At 39.1% G+C, this 17,717-nt stretch overlaps 1 protein-coding gene across 1 annotated transcript; it reads left to right on the top strand.

Annotated features, from left to right (window-relative positions):
- Positions 1-4,147: 4,147 nt before the first annotated feature.
- Positions 4,148-10,729, top strand: LOC121507772 (anionic trypsin-2-like). The gene is made up of 7 exons (XM_041784112.1): positions 4,148-4,187; positions 6,653-6,833; positions 7,005-7,199; positions 7,893-7,951; positions 9,580-9,737; positions 9,833-9,976; positions 10,571-10,729. The coding sequence occupies exons 1-7, from the start codon at positions 4,148-4,150 to the stop codon at positions 10,727-10,729; spliced, it is 936 nt and encodes a 311-aa protein (XP_041640046.1).
- Positions 10,730-17,717: the final 6,988 nt, after the last annotated feature.

Raw genomic sequence — 17,717 nt, 5'->3', positions numbered from 1 at the left:
GAGTGAGTGCTGGGGAACCATAAGGCCCTTGTCCAAATTTACATGAGACAGCAAGATGTAGATGAACATTTTCATACTCTAACTGAGAGGACAACAGCAGCTAAAGTGTGCTTCAGTTTCCTTCATTTAAATATGAGACTGTGGCTGATAAAACTCAGTGTGCTGTACTGATAAGACAACTGTCAGAGCAGGTACATTACCAGGAAGTCTGGGCTCCACCATGGCAACTCAAAGCACCCCTGTAAAACTGAAACAACCACTACCACAACACTATGACTTTGATAAATGTTGCTTACATGCAACACGAGCGAGCATCAGAGACAAAATCAGCCTGATTACAATCATCCTGATATCCTGAAACTGAAAGTGATGCAGATCGAAGCAGACGTTGCACGAAGTTTACCTCTGTAGCCCTGTTGACGTTGGCAAAGCAAGAAGTAGATAATAAGGCTTTCAGAGTGTCAGACAGGAAGATCTCCTTTATTTACTCTCTGTTTTCTCACTCATCAGAGCTTGTTAGCTTGCTTTAGTGGAGACAGCTGTGCATTAAGAAAATACATATTCACATTTGAAATGTTCCTCTCGATTCTTTTGTTTGTCTATGTTCAAAATATGAGCACTAGATGTCCGTGTATTTACAAATGGATCCTGGAAATCAGAGGGCAGAGAATTGAGCATGCATTGATTAGTTATGTCTGACTCTAACATGCCGTTAGGACACAGCGCTAGTGCTATGTTCACGGTGGATCAATGCTGGGTTAAACGACATATCAATGAGTACATTCTAGACCTGCTCTTTTTGAAAAGTATCATGACATAACAGTGGTTATTAGTTATAGATTGACCCTATGTAAAGCAGGGGTCTTTAACTACATTTGTACAAGGGCCAGCTTTTCCCTATACAGGCATTATGGCGGCTAAACTTTCAAATAAACGGAATCAATTTTTAAATGGTCTAATTATCAGATTTTTGTTGAAATATTTTATTTTCTTTCAAATGTACATAATTTTCAGGCTCTAACAGTGAGCCTAATCCCTATATCCCAGCTGGCCACAAGGGGGCGATTGAGATATTTTAGCTGAATAGTTCTGTGACTGCAGTTATGTAGTTTTAAGTGGAAAAACCCAAGTGGAACTATTGCACTCCCAAAATGTCTGAAACCAAAAGTTGCCCCAGAAAACGACATTTGCTGGTAATGGCTGCAGGTGGATTTCTGAAAAATGGATGAAACATAAAGTCATTCCTGATAAAAACAAACAAAAAAAAAAAGTTCAATCTCAGTATCTTTTTAGTTGTTTTATTGGTGCAGGGAGTTCATCAACATATGTTTTCATGCTGCACATATCCTGAATATGATGTGGCCCCCGGGCTGCCAGTTAGTGATATAATGATAGGTATGATATCAATAACAATGAATTAATCCAACCCTTTGCATGTTAACCCTTTTATTTCCTCTATTTTCAAAGTTGAAATAAAGGATATATTTGTCTATACACAGACATGTTTGGACCAAATACTGAGGCTGAAGTAAGGCATAGATGTGGTGAGGAAGCTGCCAAAAGGCAAGAAGGGTTGATACAGCCCAGGTCATGCTCTGGATGCCCTTGCCTATTTGCGATGAACCCTTTACACCTAAAACTCAGCAGAAAAAGTAAGAAAATTAGTGTTTGGTAGATTATTTTTGGTTGTAACACTGCCATTGGCTGTAATCTTATAGCATTGAAAAGCCTGTTTATTTCCCTTTTAAATGGTGTCACATTTGTAAGGAACATGCATTTGTGAGTGTAAGTTAAAATAACACTTTGAAAAGTGTCATTTTTTAACACTCAGTGGTTTTTTTTTTTTTTTTTTTTACATATTTAAGTGTACGTTTAACACAATGTTGTTTCGTTTCCTTTGTGATATTTGTGGTGGTATTTACCACTTTAATTGTTGACACAAAGCAATACACTTTTCATACTAAAAAACACTGAAGAAACTTCAATTTCATATCAAATTACTGATACAAAATCAGGTATCTTATGACAATCATGGTGCAAAGAGACAGATTCAGAGCTTGAATATGCACTGAGCTACAAGCCAGCACTCCAGCCTATAGACCAAAGCTGTGGGGGCTGGACACTACAATAAACTAAAATAAAATCGATATTTTCATCTAATTAATATATTGTTGTAAAATATTATTTTCTTGCAAAATTAATGGAACTGTAAGCCTGTAGCAGCGAAAGAGTCCCTAGATCACTCAGCCACAAGAAGGCGATTTAGATATTTAATGAATTTTAGCTGCATATTTCTAGAGCTCTCATGTTGTCTATCACTGAGTTTGATGCTAACATGCTGTGTCTTGATTGGCCAGAAACTCAAGCAGGAAACAGATTTTTGGCACTCTTAAAGAGCCTTATGTGGAAAATTGACGTGATACACTGCAGCCTTAATCGAGGTAACAATAAAAAGTATGTGTTTACCATGCAAAATTACAGAAGTACACGTGCACCTCTTGTTACCTCCGCTAAGGAGGTTATGTGATCGGGTTTGTTTTGTTCGTTTGTTAGTTAGTTTGTTTGTTAGAAGCATGGACGGATTTTCATGATATTTTCAGGAAATGTCAGGAATGGCATAACGAAGAACTCATTCGATTTTGGGACTGATCCGGATCACCGTCTAGATTCAGGAATTTTTTAAGGATTCTGTACTATTGGGAGATAGGGCTAATGGCGGAGGTCTGCGCTGTTACCACTTTACACCAGGAGATGGCGGACATGAGTAACTTCAATCCCAGCAGCAGTTTTTGGGTGTGTTTCTATTCAAAGTTTTGGAGTTTATAGAGTTGAAAGACGCATGCCTGATCGAGGAGATGAGTCGGAGCGTAACAGAGAGAAAGACAGCGAATTGTAGTGAGAATACTCACAATGCTGGGAGGAATAGAGAAATATTCACCCTCTACCATGACTTCCAGTCATCCAGTGAGACCATGGGTGAGATTGTCAGTGCATCTGTTGGCACCAGCAGGCAATGCTTCCACCATGACTGTCCACCTGTGGCAAAGCCAATGCTTTACCTCACCATGTTTCCACCCCACCGGGGAGGGAGTAATCGACGAATGCCATGGTGGGGGGCACATGGGGACGGATCCAGGAATTTTTTAAGGATTCTTCACTATTGGGAGATAGGGCTAATGGCAGAGGTCTGCACTCTCCGAGAGCTTTTCTAGTTTGAAAAGTCACCAGGTCGAAGGTTTAATTTAAACATTAAGAAAAAATGTTATACAATAACATATAATTTTTTCCCCTTTTAAATTTTCTGAATTTAATAACCCTCCAGGAGCGGGAAGCCATTGGAGGCCTGATGTGGCTCCCCAGGCCTCCAGCTGATGATCACTGGAATGGACCATCCTCTGCTAAAACCAGGAAGTGGCCAATATAGTTGACAACTTCACTCATAGTGCAGAAGTGTTTAGCATCAAAAACATTAATTCACCGAATACAAAGCAGTGATCCCAGCAGTGATCGCTGATCGCTGTACAACACACATCTTAAACACATCTAAACACTCTGCCCCTGTGCATGATTAAATGTATATACATAACTTATACTTGAGTCCTTCCCTAGCTGAGTTGTGTTACTTTGAAAATAAACGCCCCTTTAAACTGATGCTGGTGCTAAAGGTTAACTTGTAAAGTGAAACAGTTTCATTTTTGCCCAAATTATGTATAGACTGTTGGCATTTTAGATATACATCTGTATTTATGATGGCTTTAAAGTCGAAGTGATAAATACAATCTTTCATCATATCTCTGGACCCTCCTAAGATTGGGTTAAGCCCAAGATATTTAACTCTTTCAAGTATACAGCAACAAGTGAACTGCACTGATTAAAATGAATTATTTCCATTTAAAATACAACATCTGTATTCAGTACCTCATTTCATGAACAACCTGAGAACATCATGCTGTGTGCATGTCAGAGTCACTGAATGCATCACAAAGGCATGATAAGTGATCTGAACATCTGCACATGTCCAGACGCCCTAGCCAATGGAGTTGCATTGATAAACTGTCATTATGTGATTGGCTGATCAAAGGATAAAGGGCAGCGTTAAAACATTTATAAAGCACCATTTATGTACCAGGAGGGCAGACCGGGAAAGATGGGTGACATGGCACGTCTTCTGCTTTTGCTGTGGGCTGGTGAGTAGTCAACCATCTTCAACACATCTGCTGCTACTTTTACACTTTGAGATTATGATATTCACCGAACAGTTTCTGAAATAGGAGGGAGTCTTACAGGCTCATTCTTTAGATGGATGTATAAAGATATCATACAATAATCTATTTAGTTTATTAACAGACAAGTATCAATATTAACAGCATAAGCAACAAAATGCCTTTTTTTTTTGGCAGGATTTACACCACTTTCTGATGACCATGTTCATCTGTAATCCCAGATTAGACACTTGACCTCTTCTCTGTTTCAATCTTGCTTAGTCTGTAATGTCAGAAATAAACAAAGTACCACCAGTTCTCCAAAGCACCTGTGTCAGCATGTGATTGTTGATTGTTTGATCTCCACCTGAGTCAGGGTGATGTCTGTGTGAATTTATGTAGGAAGCTACGGCAGTAGTGTGGACTTCAGTGTTGTGGCAGGGCTCCCTTACTGATGTGCTCATGATATTGCTCATGGTGTTATGAGCTGACACATCCAGGGGGCTAATGCTGGTTCAGCCTGGCAGCATATTGCTCTGGTGAGCTCATGGGCTAGCTAAGAGGCTCCTTCCCTGAGAGGAAACTGGTCCAACACTTGGGGAAGCACTCAGCTTCAGAGTCCAAGCTGGGCACCGATGATGTTGGTTACAGCGGACTTCTTTCTCCCTTTAGCAAGTAAAGGTTTTCCCCCACCAGCATATTGCTTGCAGTTCAGGGGCTAACATGCTAGCTGGGATGATAGCATGATTTGCAGAGTAACAAAGAAGGAGTGGAGAAAGTAGCATTTCTTTTACCAGTGTTTGCTCACGGCTCGTGAGCTAACGTACTCGATGAGGTGCTCCTTCTCTGGGATGAAACTGCTCCAAACCTTACTGGTCCATTTTCAGAGTCCATGCTGGGTGCAGACGATGTGGGCTGAGACGGATCTCCCTCTCCCTCTTCTCATGTCCAGTGAATTAAAGTCCCCTCACCAGCGTATTGCTCATGATTCGTGGGCTAACGCGCTCAAGGGCTCATGCCGGTTCAGCCCAGCCAGTGCCCATGTTGGTCACAGACTGTCAGCTGCAGTGGGAGTCTCTCTGTTTCTCCTGATCAATAAAATAAAGTTCCTTCACCAATGTTCCCTCATCTCAGGGAGTTAACACAGTTTATGGTATCCCTCTCATATGCAAAGTGTCCAGAAGGTGATAGCAGGTACACTGCTCCTGTCCACCTGAGAAAGATAAGCCATCTCAGGCCAGTGGCTCTGTTCTGGAGTCCGTGCTGAGTGCAGACTGTGTTAGCATAAGCAAATAACCCTCTCTCACACCAACTCCCCTCTTCATAAAGAAATAAGCACTGGTGTAAGAAATTTCAGGCCATGTGTAAAAACATCGCTAATACAGTACGTCAGTCTGTGTCTGTACTATACTGGCTGGGGGCATTGCAGCGTTAGAGCAATACAGCCTACCTTCATCAGCCCAGCAGTATGAGTTTACTTTGATGGCCTAACTGTTCACTGGTTTGGGTTTGGCCTTGGCCTTTTGGCCTTGTGGATTGACTTCCCCCTCTCAGGTGTGGCCTTGTGTTCTGCAGGACCTTGGCCTGGTTGGCATGCAAGTAATGCACATTGGAGTACTAATTTTGAAGGGTCTTGAGTCTCCTCGCAGGGTTCTTAAAGATTTACCCTGTGCATTTTATGTACTGGTGTGGAGAGATAGTCTCTAGATGATAGAGAACGTAGGGTTACGATGTAACCCTGGTTCACTGAGTGAAGACACTATATCTCCAGCCTTTACACTGCTTTGAGACAGGTTCTGATTCAAACTATCAATGATCCCATGCAGGCGCAGATGCTTTACTGATTAGCTGTTGGGCATGACCGGGCAAGCCGGTGTGTCTTAAAGTTGTATCCACGGACCCTGACGAGCAGGGAGAACATATCCCATTCATGTTATGAGCCGAGGGTGGAGAGGCAGTCTCTTCACTCAGAGAGCCAGGGTTACATAGTAACCCCACGTTACATTTGTAACGCATCAAAACTGTTAATTTAAAATTTTTTTAATTTAGTTGTGTAATGGCTTGAGTTCTAAGATACTCATTTTACAAAAGAAAAAATAGGTGACCATGCTGATGCATGATCAAAACTCAGTAAATGGTGGTGGCTCATTCATTTTACTACAAAGACTGATGCTTGAAATTTGTTGAAATTATTAAAGACATCCACTGAGAATGATTAAAAAAGTTCCCTAACATAGCAAAACAACTGAAACCTTGATTCTGATTATTTTATTTAAAAAATTAATGTAAAAAGTAACAGCAAATCATGAATGACTGGATTCATTGGTTGGCAGCATTAAATAAAATGATTTTAACTCCTTACAGAGCAGACAGATGGAGAAAGCCTCAGGTTTAGGGATGTTTTCAACAGCAAACTTTGCTCCAGCTCACAGGGGGACTTTGTCTTTCAGGTGTCTTAGTGAGCAGAGCTGTGGATCTGCAGAAGAGAATCATTGGAGGTGGTAATTGTAGAAAGGATGACCGTGGCTACCATGTGTTTGTAAAAGGATACGATGGGACTGATGACTTCATGTGTGGAGGCTCTCTGATCAGTGATCAGTGGATTCTGACTGCATCACACTGCTTGCAGGCGTAAGAAGGACGTTTTATTTTTAAAATAAACATTGAAAAATTCATTCAAAAATTCAAATGAAATTCTTACATTGCTAACGTTTTTTAATGTAACATATAACATAATATAATATTTAAGAACATTCAGTGCTGAAATATGGAAAAGTCATTATGTCATCATTTTATTTGTAGGTTTGTAACTGTTTATCTAGATGTGCATCCAGGTCAACTAGTTCTAAAGAATGGAATACCAATCCAATCCGTAACCCAAGTGAAGATCTACAATGACAGTAATGGGTACCATGATATCATGCTGGTGAAGCTACCTAACCGCACTAACATTCGACCCATAAAACTTCCCAGCGACAGTGAATGTCGTGCCAGTCGGTGAGTTTTAATTCCTCTCTTCTTTACCTCAAATCTTAAAGGGATACTTCAACATTTTGGCAAATTCGCCTATTGCCATAATTCCTATAGTCTTAGTAATAGGTTCATTACCTTTAGTTGTCGGTGCAAGCTATTTTTAGATCGGTGCTGCCGAGTTCGGACCTGCTGTGCCAACTCAATGTAAGGAGACGGTATTCCGGCTTTCCCTCATCAAACTCATCAAATACACAATCCAACAACTCCTAACAGGAACTACACTCCAGACATGGCAGCTGCACTGTGTCACTCCGCCCAGTGGTTTACTCAAGAAATAGTTCAGAGCATTTGCTTCATGTGTCGTAATGTTACATAATTATACGTTGTTATTTCATAGCATGGTGAATGTACAGGTCACAACTTGTCCACGAGAGCATTTTGGAGTTGTTGGATTGTGTATTTGATGAGTTTGATGAGGGAAAGCCGTCTGCTTACATTGAGTTGGCACAGCAGGTCTGAACTCGGCAGCGCCGATCTGAAAATAGCTTGCACCGACAACTAAAGGTAATGAACCTATTACTAAGACTATAGGAATTATGGTAATGGATGAATTTGCCAAAATGTTGAAGTATCCCTTTAACCATTCCAAAACTTGAAGCAATAATCAAAATATTTAAAGATCTGCTTCATTCAATGATCCTATTTAATATATTTCAGAAAAAAAGTGCAGATTGCAGGATATGGAGCCACGACAATGGGTCCTAATAATGAAAGAGGTGAGAGGGAGTTGTTGACTTAATACAGGCTGATTACTTAAAATAAATATTGATGTTAATTTACTATTTACAATTTTTACAGTGATACATGAAACTATGGTTCCACTCTTTGCCGGAGTTAAATTTAGGCCTCAGCTAAATAAGGCAGTTGACTCCTTTTAGTAACAGCATACAGTGCCATGAAAAAGTATTTGCCCCCTTTCTGATTCCTGAGTTTTTTGCGTATTTATCACACTGAAATGTTTCGGATCATCAAACCAATTTTTATATCTCACAAAGACAACCCAAGTAAATAGAAAATGCAGGTCTGAGTGATTATTATTAGTATTATTATTACATTTATTAAGGGGGGAAAAAAATCCAAACCTATCTGGCCCTGTGTGAAGAAAGTAATCCCCGCCCTCCTTGTTTAATCATGAGTTAACTGTGATTAACCACAGTTCTTAACTGAGTTTTTTTCAAAGCATCTGTCTTTTCTCAAACGTTTCCTACTGAAGCTTTACCAGATGGATGTGTGACACATCCATCTGGCGTGTCAGGTTATAGTATGGCATGATCCAAAGAAATTCAAAAACAAATGAGAAACAAAGTGATTGAAATCTATCAGTCTGGAACAGGTTACCAAAAACATTTCCAAGGCTTAGGGACTCCAGCGAACCATGGTCAGAGCCATTATCCACAAATGGAGAAAACTGGGAACAGTGGTGAACCTTCCCAGCAGTGGTTGGCCAACCAAAATTACTGCAAGAGTGCAACAACAACTCATCCAGGAGGTCACAAAATACACAGAACCACATCCAAAGACCTGCAGGCCAGAGTTCACAACTCAACCATAAGAAAGACACCAGACAAAAATGGCATCCATCTGACATAAAAAATAACATAGCATTTGATAAAAAAAAAACATCATGCCAACAGTCAAACATGGTGGTGGCAGTGTGATGGTCTGGGGCTGCTTTGCTGCTTCAGGGCCCGGACTACTTGCTGTGATCCGACCATAAGTTCCTTCCCTCGAGCTCAAGCGTTCTTCGGTTATGCAGCAGGAAAATGACCCCAAACATACAAGCAAGTCCACCCCTGAATGGCTTAAAATAAACAGAATTAAGGTTTTGGCGTGGCCAAGTCAAAGTCTGGACTTAAATCCAATTGAGATGCTGTGGCGTGACCTTAAACGGGCAGTTCATGCTTGAAAATATGGCTGAGTTAAAAAAATTCTGCGAAGAAGAGTGGGCAAAAATTCCTCCACAGCGATTAGAAAGACTCATAACCAGTTATTGCAAATGCTTGATTTCAGTTATTGCTGCCAAGGGTGCCACAACCAGTTATTCAGTTCAGGGGAGCAATTACTTTTTCACATAGGGCCAGATAGGTTTGGATTTTTTCCCCTTTACAAACATCAATAATTATTCAGAAACTGCATTTTTTTTTTTACTTGTGTTGTCTTTGTGAAATATAAAAATTGGTTTGATGATCCGCAACACTTAAGTGTAATAAATATGCAAAAAAACTCAGGAATTTCTCAGGAGTTTTTTTTGTTTGTTTGTTTGTTTGTTTTTTTGTATTTTCACATCAATTTAAACAGACTGCTTTTTCAACCATGAAGTAAATTATTTTTTATCTTTGTCTAGGAAATGATACACCAACTACACTCCAGTGTGCAGACATCCCAGTTGTCAACTGTGCAGGCTTAAATACCCATATGCAAAACAAATATCCAGCGGTCTATCAGAACAAGCTCTATCAACACTGGTTCTGTGGTCACTCCAGTACAACATGTACATCTGGAGTGGGTTCACATGGCTTCTTATTTTTTGTTCCCCACTATTTTTTTTGCCGTAGTTTGGTTTTTCAATGACATTAAATGAAACCTCTCTCTCACAGGGTGACTCCGGTGGAGGAGTGGTGCACAACTGCAGGATTTACGGAGTCATTTCCTTCCATGGTAACCACACACATGCCTGTGTTGAACCAGCTGGATTTATGGATGTCTGCAACCCTGACTACAAGAAATGGATCAAAGATACTGTGGGAAAGGATTTTTGGAGCAGGTTTACAAATTTTTCTTCTTGTGGAGGTTCAGGGTGAAATGTCCAAAAAACATTCACATGAATTTAGAAAACTAGTGAGTTACTGAAAGTTTGAATCAAGAAATGTAAAGCTATGAGAAATTTATGTAACAAGATAAAATAAGTCTCTCCTCATGCAAAATAGTGAAAATTAAAATAAAACAAATTTGACTCACAATCACCTTGTTGTTGTATTGATACTTGTATTGACATGGGGGTATAAAGATGCCCTTTTTAAAGTTATCTTCCAGCAGAAAAGGAAAATTGTTTGATTTGGAGCCGTGCTTCTGATCTCTGGTCAATAAAATTAATCTAGAGTCCTGTTTTATTCTGTGAACTTGTTCTTCCTGCCAGGTGGAAAAAGAACCAGACTATTTTACACAAGTAAAAGTACAGTTACTCTGGTTGAATTTTACTTGAGTAGAAGTAAAGAACTGGTCTGTAAATCTACTTAAGTAGAAGTAAAAATAAGCCATTTAAAATGTACAGAGTACAGAGTAGATACTTTTGATACCCAAGGGGCTTTCACAGTGAAATATGACCTGTCCTTAAGTGCAATAACATCAAGAAACTAGGTGTTTCTGTTGGTCTGGTGATGATCCACATGCAGATCAAGAATCCTAAGCCTAGGCTGAAAGGTGTGCGAGGGCGGATATCAAAATTCAGAGGAGGAAATGATCAGTTAGCAGAAGGGGGTGTAGTGACAGAGTGATGATTTTTTTCAGAGTCAAAGCATGAAGTTTGGTGATGATATACATAAGCACTGAAGAGTTGTATAGACTCAAAATAGTTGGCACACTCAAAAAAATATGCACAAAATATGTTCAAAATTTGGGCCCCATTCACAGCCCAGCCTAATGGTGAAAACTTTAAGTTTGCAGAACTTTAGATCTCCATCTTTTCAAGAATGAGCACAAAAGAATTGGAGACAATCTGATGAAATCTGTATGTAGAGATCCTTCAGATGTGACAACAGTGATGCTGCCCAAAACAACTAATAATGGCCAAAATATGACCTTTAAGTGTTGGTAGTGGGAGCAAAATTACTAAATGAAGAGCCAAACAACCAGCTCTACTGAGCTGAGCCAAATGGTCTGGATCTCTTAAAAGAGACGGATATCCTGTCACAATAAGTGAGGCGGGAGGTTGGTGAGGCGGACATCAACTAAGGAAACACTGGAAAGATCAGAATTTAAACCGTGGCAGAAGTGGACCGAACCAAACTGGACTGCTTTGTGGAAACAGACCATATGTGAGTGTTGTGTAACACCGCTGGTCCAGGCTTTAGACAAAGTCTCTTTTTATTCCTGCCTGCTGTCATTACTGTGATTTTTTTTTTAAAACCCCCGCTTAAAGTGACTGACTTCTTCAGAACGACCATGCAGGCTTGGTGCTTGATTTTATTCACCTGAGTTAACAGGTCTGGTCTAAACTTTCCTTGTAGAAAATGTGCACTACACAGAATACTGTGGGGAATTTATTTATTTAGCCCTGGCATCCAGTGAGTTATGTGCCCCTTTTGGGGTTAAGACAGGGGCAAAACCAACTGGCATCACATGCAAAAGGTTTTTAGTCAGGAGATTGTCAACATCATCACTCAGATGATCTTCAGTGTCATTTGAAAACTATGACAAATGTGCTTAATGCAAAGTTGACAGCAAAAACAACAGTGACAAATTATATTTACTGGAATTTTACCTGATAATTTAGATCTTAAACTTGATGAGCAATTAATGCCAGTAAAAAAGACCAGATGGCACATTTAATTTTACAAACCACGTCATCTTGCTTTTGAAGATTAGGTTCAGTATGGGAAAAGAAATGTAAATTGCTGCTTAAAACCAGTAAATAAGACTTGAAAATGGAAATTATTAAAGCAACCTTAATGCAATCAACTTCAGTTTCATGTTTTCTGCTGAAAGTACCTCAGCTAAAGCTTTATTTGTCTGCTGACTGGTTGCCCTTAGCCTTTTCATCCTCAGATATGAAGAGATGAGATTTCTGAATGCATGACTTCAGAGGCACAGCCAATGAACTGCCTTTGTTTTCCAGATTAGATTTCTCTGCTCCTCTTTCTTGGGAGAAATCCAATGCTTGTCTCGTCTATCCCCTGTGAGACGCCTTTGAGAGCTCCAATTGTGAGCAGCATGAGGCGGAGTGGAAGCCATTTTCTGGAGCTGCATTCTGTGAGCATCTGAAGGCCAAGCAGATTAGCAATTAGACACCATTTTTATGAAAAGATTGAAGAAATGGGTCAAATCCAGCACAAAAGATAGGAAATTACACCATTATTGAAGTTGGAGTGCTGACTTTTACTTAAAGGGTGTTTAAAGAGGCTTTTATGGACAAGAAATGGAATGCTCTTACTTGGGTAAATCTGACTCTGATTGACTGTCTTCCTTGTTGAAAAGGAAAAAGTCATTGAAATGTAGTCAAAATCCTGTCTGCCTGTCTGAGTTTAGTAAGAGAATGTGAGAGAATGCTGGCACACATGCATTTACTTAGTATGGAGCTGAAACCAGGGGGTAATAATGTCTGTAAAGTATTGAGACCTGTGACAACGAAATGAAGCCTTTAAGAGGGTTTACTGTAAAAGGGCTCTGAACTGCTCTGTATGCTTAGTATTTGCAGAGAAGACAAAAACAACGTGGAAGAAAACATGTTGGATGCATGAGATAAACCATCGCTGTTTCTATGGCACTGCTTTTACCCTTCCAGCTTCACTTTGATACCATAAAATGATATATTTACAGTGGAAACAGGACAATACTGAGATTTAAAAGCATATCAAGTGGGCGAGGATCTGGCTTTTCTTTGTTTTAAGAGAAGGAATATAGTGTGCATTGGATTGTGAGTAATTCCTGCGGGCAGAAAATATTATGTGCATCACTGAAAATTCCCTGAATAAAGGACTCAGCCCTTTGTAATAGTTGGAGCATCCTCAACAATGGAACAGTCTCCTGTTCCTGAAAAAAATTCTACAAATTTTCAGAAATAATCGAATGTGTGTTTTTAAATGCAATTGACCAGAATCATTGAGTTTTGGTCATGACCGCAAGGTATGCTGGGAAAATAATGGCTCTGCATAAACAAAGCTCGGCTGTTGCCCGCCAAACTTAAATTCTTCTAAGCGAAGTTAATGGACATTTCTTGTGAATTACTTCATGTGTGTATTTATAAGTCAGGTGGAAAGCAGCAGGAGGCTGTATTTGAACCAAACTGTCAGACTTTTTCACCTCATGACCCCATGTCATGTTTTTTAACCCCATTTCACCCTGCTTATGAGCACAGCATTATTCCACAAGTTGAACTGTTTTCAACTGAGAATATAGTGAGAAAAGAACAACTGATGCCAATGGATAGGCAGCGCTACATAAGCTGTACAGTGGCATAGCTTATGTGTTGTAAATAGGCACTGAGGGGTCTGGTTGCAGACTGTATATCTCAGACTGTGGAACTTTGCTTTCAGATGAACAGAAGTGATGGAATTTTCCGGTACAATGCATTTTCCATGTTAGCCATTTTTTTAAATTCAACTTTATTCATAAACAAAGTTTGGCAGTCACATTTATTAAATATCTACATTGCAAACATTATGGATTAGGGGTGTAACGGTACAGAAAAATTTCGGTTCAGTACGTACCTCAGTTTTGAAGTAATGGTTCGGTACATTTTCGGTACGGGGATTGAAGCGGATAAATAAAATTTAATTTTGATTTTTAAATTGTATTAAAATAATTAGGCTGAATAAATTACATTTAACTTATGAATAATGCTGTAACCTCCCTCCAAAAGTTCTTCAATGATTAAAAATGTTAATGAATAAATACACTTTTGACTAACTAGGTTATTTTCATTGATATATTGACATATTTATACCCATTCTTTAAACACTAAATTTCCAAGCTAACGCATCATCACACAGCCGAAAGTTAGCTTGTTAAGTATGCTAATTAATGTCTTTTTTGCCTGTTTCAACACAGACTTCAGCACTGGATTACTTTTTTAATCAATGGGACCTACTACAAAGTTTGGAAGAATTTTTCTCAGCCCATCTTGGAGGATAAAGAGGTTAAAGCCGTGTTACACCCCATTACAGACTAAACAATATTTCATAGATAAAACAGAGAAAAAGATCAGAGCACTTATCTAGGATTTTGATTACGTCTAGACCCATTTCAGAAGTATTTACGCAAACAGTGGCTTGCTTTGGCTTTGTTAGCTTTGTTAGCTTTAGCTTAAGCTAGCATAACTATGCTAGCTACAAAGTTAGCAATACTACAAAAGTCAGTGTAGCTGTGTTAACTTTAGTAGCATAGGCTTTAGCAAACGCAGCCAATGCTAATGTAGCCAAGTTAGCTACAAAGGTAACATAGCTGCATAGCTAAGGTAGGAAGACCAGATGACCCCCAGTTCCAGGGACAGTCCTCATTCTGAGAGACCTGTCCCTGGCTTGTACCAACCCTGGAAATATCCCAGAATTTTACTGTGAATTCTAAAAAGAGCTTCTTCTTGTTACACTTCACCAGTGGTGGGTAGAGTACACAGTTACAGTACTCAAGGTAAAGTACTGTTACTTAATAATAATTACTCAAGTAGAAGTAAAAGTACTCATAAAAACAAATACTTGAGTAAGAGTAAATAAGTACTTCTTCTTGTTACACTTCAGGTGGGTAGAGTACACAGTTACAGTACTCAAGGTAAAGTACTGTTACTTAATAATAATTACTCAAGTAGAAGTAAAAGTACTCATAAAAACAAGTACTTGAGTAAGAGTAAATAAGTACCTTATTACAAGTGGTGAGTAACTTCATTTTGTGCTATTTATTAAAACATATTGCATTACGACATATTATTCAGGGGTAGTAATGTAAATTGCACATTGTCATAAATAAAGTAGCATAACTTGCCAAAAATAAAAGAAATAAAAAATGTAACTTAATACTCAAAGCAGCAGTCAAGTTAATTTTTGCTAATCACAATTATGGGATGAAAATCTCAGAAAAAAGCAGACTCTCAACCATATTTCTACATGATGATCTTTAATCTCATACATGAATTTCTACCTTGCAGTTCTTACTTTAAAATCACATTTTATTTATTTTATCATGTGTCAGTGATTTTGGCTCATATTTCTGAAATTAGTCTAAAAATTTTAATGCTATTTTTGAAGCTTGACATTCCCAGGTAGACACAGTAGGCAGCGCATTATGAGGCAGTTCATCGTTTGAAAGGCAAAGAGTCTTAATGTTGGGTCAGGGATAAACATGCAGCTCCGAAGGAGATGCAGGTATGACATCTTCAGCCATTATCTCCTGCTGTTGATAGTTAAGGGGGAGGCGTCACTCCTCCGTTTACTCTGGGGTGCTGAGGATTTTACCTCACGCTGCTGTGAGAGCTCAGCTGAGTGTTAAAAAATAATTCATGAAAATAAATTATAGACAAGTAAAACTAGTCACCAGTATACTGCTTAATGTAACAAAGTAGAAGTATAGTTTTTTCATCACAAATGTAATGGAGTAGGAGTAAAAAGGGCTCTGCTCAATAACTACTCTCAGAAGTAGGATTTAAAAGAAAAATACTCACGTACATGTAACAGAGTAAATGTAACACGTTACTACCCACCTCTGCACTGCAGACTGGTTAAACCTTCCCCTTGAAATACTTCAAACTGGTACCGCACTGAATGGACTTTAACCTGACTGCTGAAATACTACGGCCTCTGTGTATGAAGTGAAATATAATAAGTCTATCAGTCCCTCGTGATTTACAGTTTCATCAAATACCATGTGAAGAAGGAGCAGGAAGATGAAAGGTCGTATTTTACCTGCCCTAAAAGACAGGACCAGACTACACATTTTTTTTTCTTTTGTGAGTTAGTGACACCATGTCAGACATCACAACAATAATCTTACCCTGTCTTGGCTGACAGACTGGCAACACTATAGGTCTGATCATGACTAACCATTGTAAGCTGTCCTTGTGACATTATCTGCTGTCTAAACAATTGTGTTGACAGAAAGGTCGTAGGTCATCAAGAAGACGTCAGAGAATGTCAGTCATGGCTATAACAGCATTGCTGTAAATGATGCCAGTGGTTTTATGCTGTGATACAAAAAACAAACAAAGAAAAAGAAACATGTGTGGACTCATCCCTGTATATATCAGAGCAGAGCATTATGGGCTGGCTATATTTCAAAGAGAGCTTGAGGTACAAATGTGGTGACATGTCAAGCAAAAAAACACCAGTTAGTTAACATACGATATTGTTTTGTACCCTTGAAATTGAAATTGGAATAAAGATTTATAGCAGATGGGAAAAAGGGAGCATAATGGTCTCAAAAATTATCTTACACAAAAAACAACTGATACACTTACTATAATCAAATATATTATTTCAGGCTGTCCATCCATCCGTCCATCTTCCTCCTTGTAACCGAGGTCAAGTTGCAGTGAAGGTGAAGCATGGCAACCCATACATCCCTCTCCTACAGCTGCCACCTTGTGGGCCCACACCTGCAGAAACAGGCATGGGGGTCTGGTGCAGTGTATACAGGTAATTTCATGTCATTACATACATATTTAAGCATTGCTGTCATCCTTGTCAGGTCATGGCCTGGTTTCCGCAGAATGGGCTACTTTTTTCGTACTGTCGCAGGTAGATATTCTTGTCCTTGGGTTGAGTGGACCCGTTTTTGATATCTTATTTTGTGTATTTGATATCCAAGGCAGAATGAACTACTTTACTTACCCTCAAAAAGAACTGAATCAACCAGCAGAGAAGCAGGAAAATACAGAATATCGCACACAACCAAAAATCCGCTGTGCCACGCTGGCACATACACATACACGCAACACAGAAGTAACACACCTGCACACACACAAGCAATACATGTGGTGTGGCAGAGGTTTTACTGTCTTATGTTGAATCTCAGTGCTGGGCTTGGTTTTGGGCTAATTTTTATCAGCCATTGGGCAAGATTTGTCATCCAAACCTGGCAACCCTGGGTCACGGTAGCAAACTAGATTAGAGATGCAAGAAAAATTCTGGACTCATCGTTGATTATGTCAGACTGCAGAGGCATTTGTCATTCCTGATGTTCCTGTTTGGGCCAGATGTTTGACAGTGGGCGGTGATGGCAAAAACAGGTACAAATCTGGCTTAATTTGTGAAGTCTGATCTGGCTTTTACTCAATCAACTGAGCAGGAGGAGTCAGGGTGTTAAATCACGACTACCACGCAAACAGGTTTGTAGAAGCATAAAAAGCAAAATCATAATCTTTGACTACACTTCCCCATCAATAAAAAAAGCACTACCATCTATAGTATCATAATTCTGTCCTTGTTTTTCGTATACAATAAATTCATACAGCTCTTCAAATTATCCCATAATGAGTTCCACATATTGACAACAAGCACAGAAGTACACATCAGCTTTAAAGTTGTTCATATATACTGATGCTTAAAACTAAATTTCCTCCAACTGTCCTCATGCTCTGAGCCTAAATGAACATTTTTTCTGCTATTATTCTGCTTTTTTCCCTCCATACATAACTATGCTCTACTGAGGAAGACATAAAACAAGCATCACAAAAACAAAGAGAAGTCAAAAGTAATAAAGAAGTGATACTTTTTGATTAAAAATACATTAGCTTTAATTAAGTTTAATTTTATCCTCCATAAATGAGTTCCTTTGTTG

The sequence above is a fragment of the Cheilinus undulatus genome, linkage group 4, assembly GCF_018320785.1.
Source record: "Cheilinus undulatus linkage group 4, ASM1832078v1, whole genome shotgun sequence".
Classification (NCBI taxonomy): Eukaryota; Metazoa; Chordata; class Actinopteri; order Labriformes; family Labridae; genus Cheilinus; species Cheilinus undulatus.
The sequence above is the reverse complement of the archived record's forward strand: the minus strand, read 5'-3'. Positions and strand labels throughout refer to the sequence as shown.

What these genes read in the sequence shown, in the direction of transcription:
- LOC121507772 (XM_041784112.1), top strand. Translation starts at nt 4,148, where the DNA reads ATGGGTGACATGGCACGTCTTCTGCTTTTGCTGTGGGCTG. An exon ending in AGTGAATGTCGTGCCAGTCG is followed by an intron (nt 7,200 to 7,892) that starts GTGAGTTTTAAT and finishes AATATATTTCAG; the next exon opens with AAAAAAAGTGCAGATTGCAG. An exon ending in GGGTCCTAATAATGAAAGAG is followed by an intron (nt 7,952 to 9,579) that starts GTGAGAGGGAGT and finishes ATCTTTGTCTAG; the next exon opens with GAAATGATACACCAACTACA.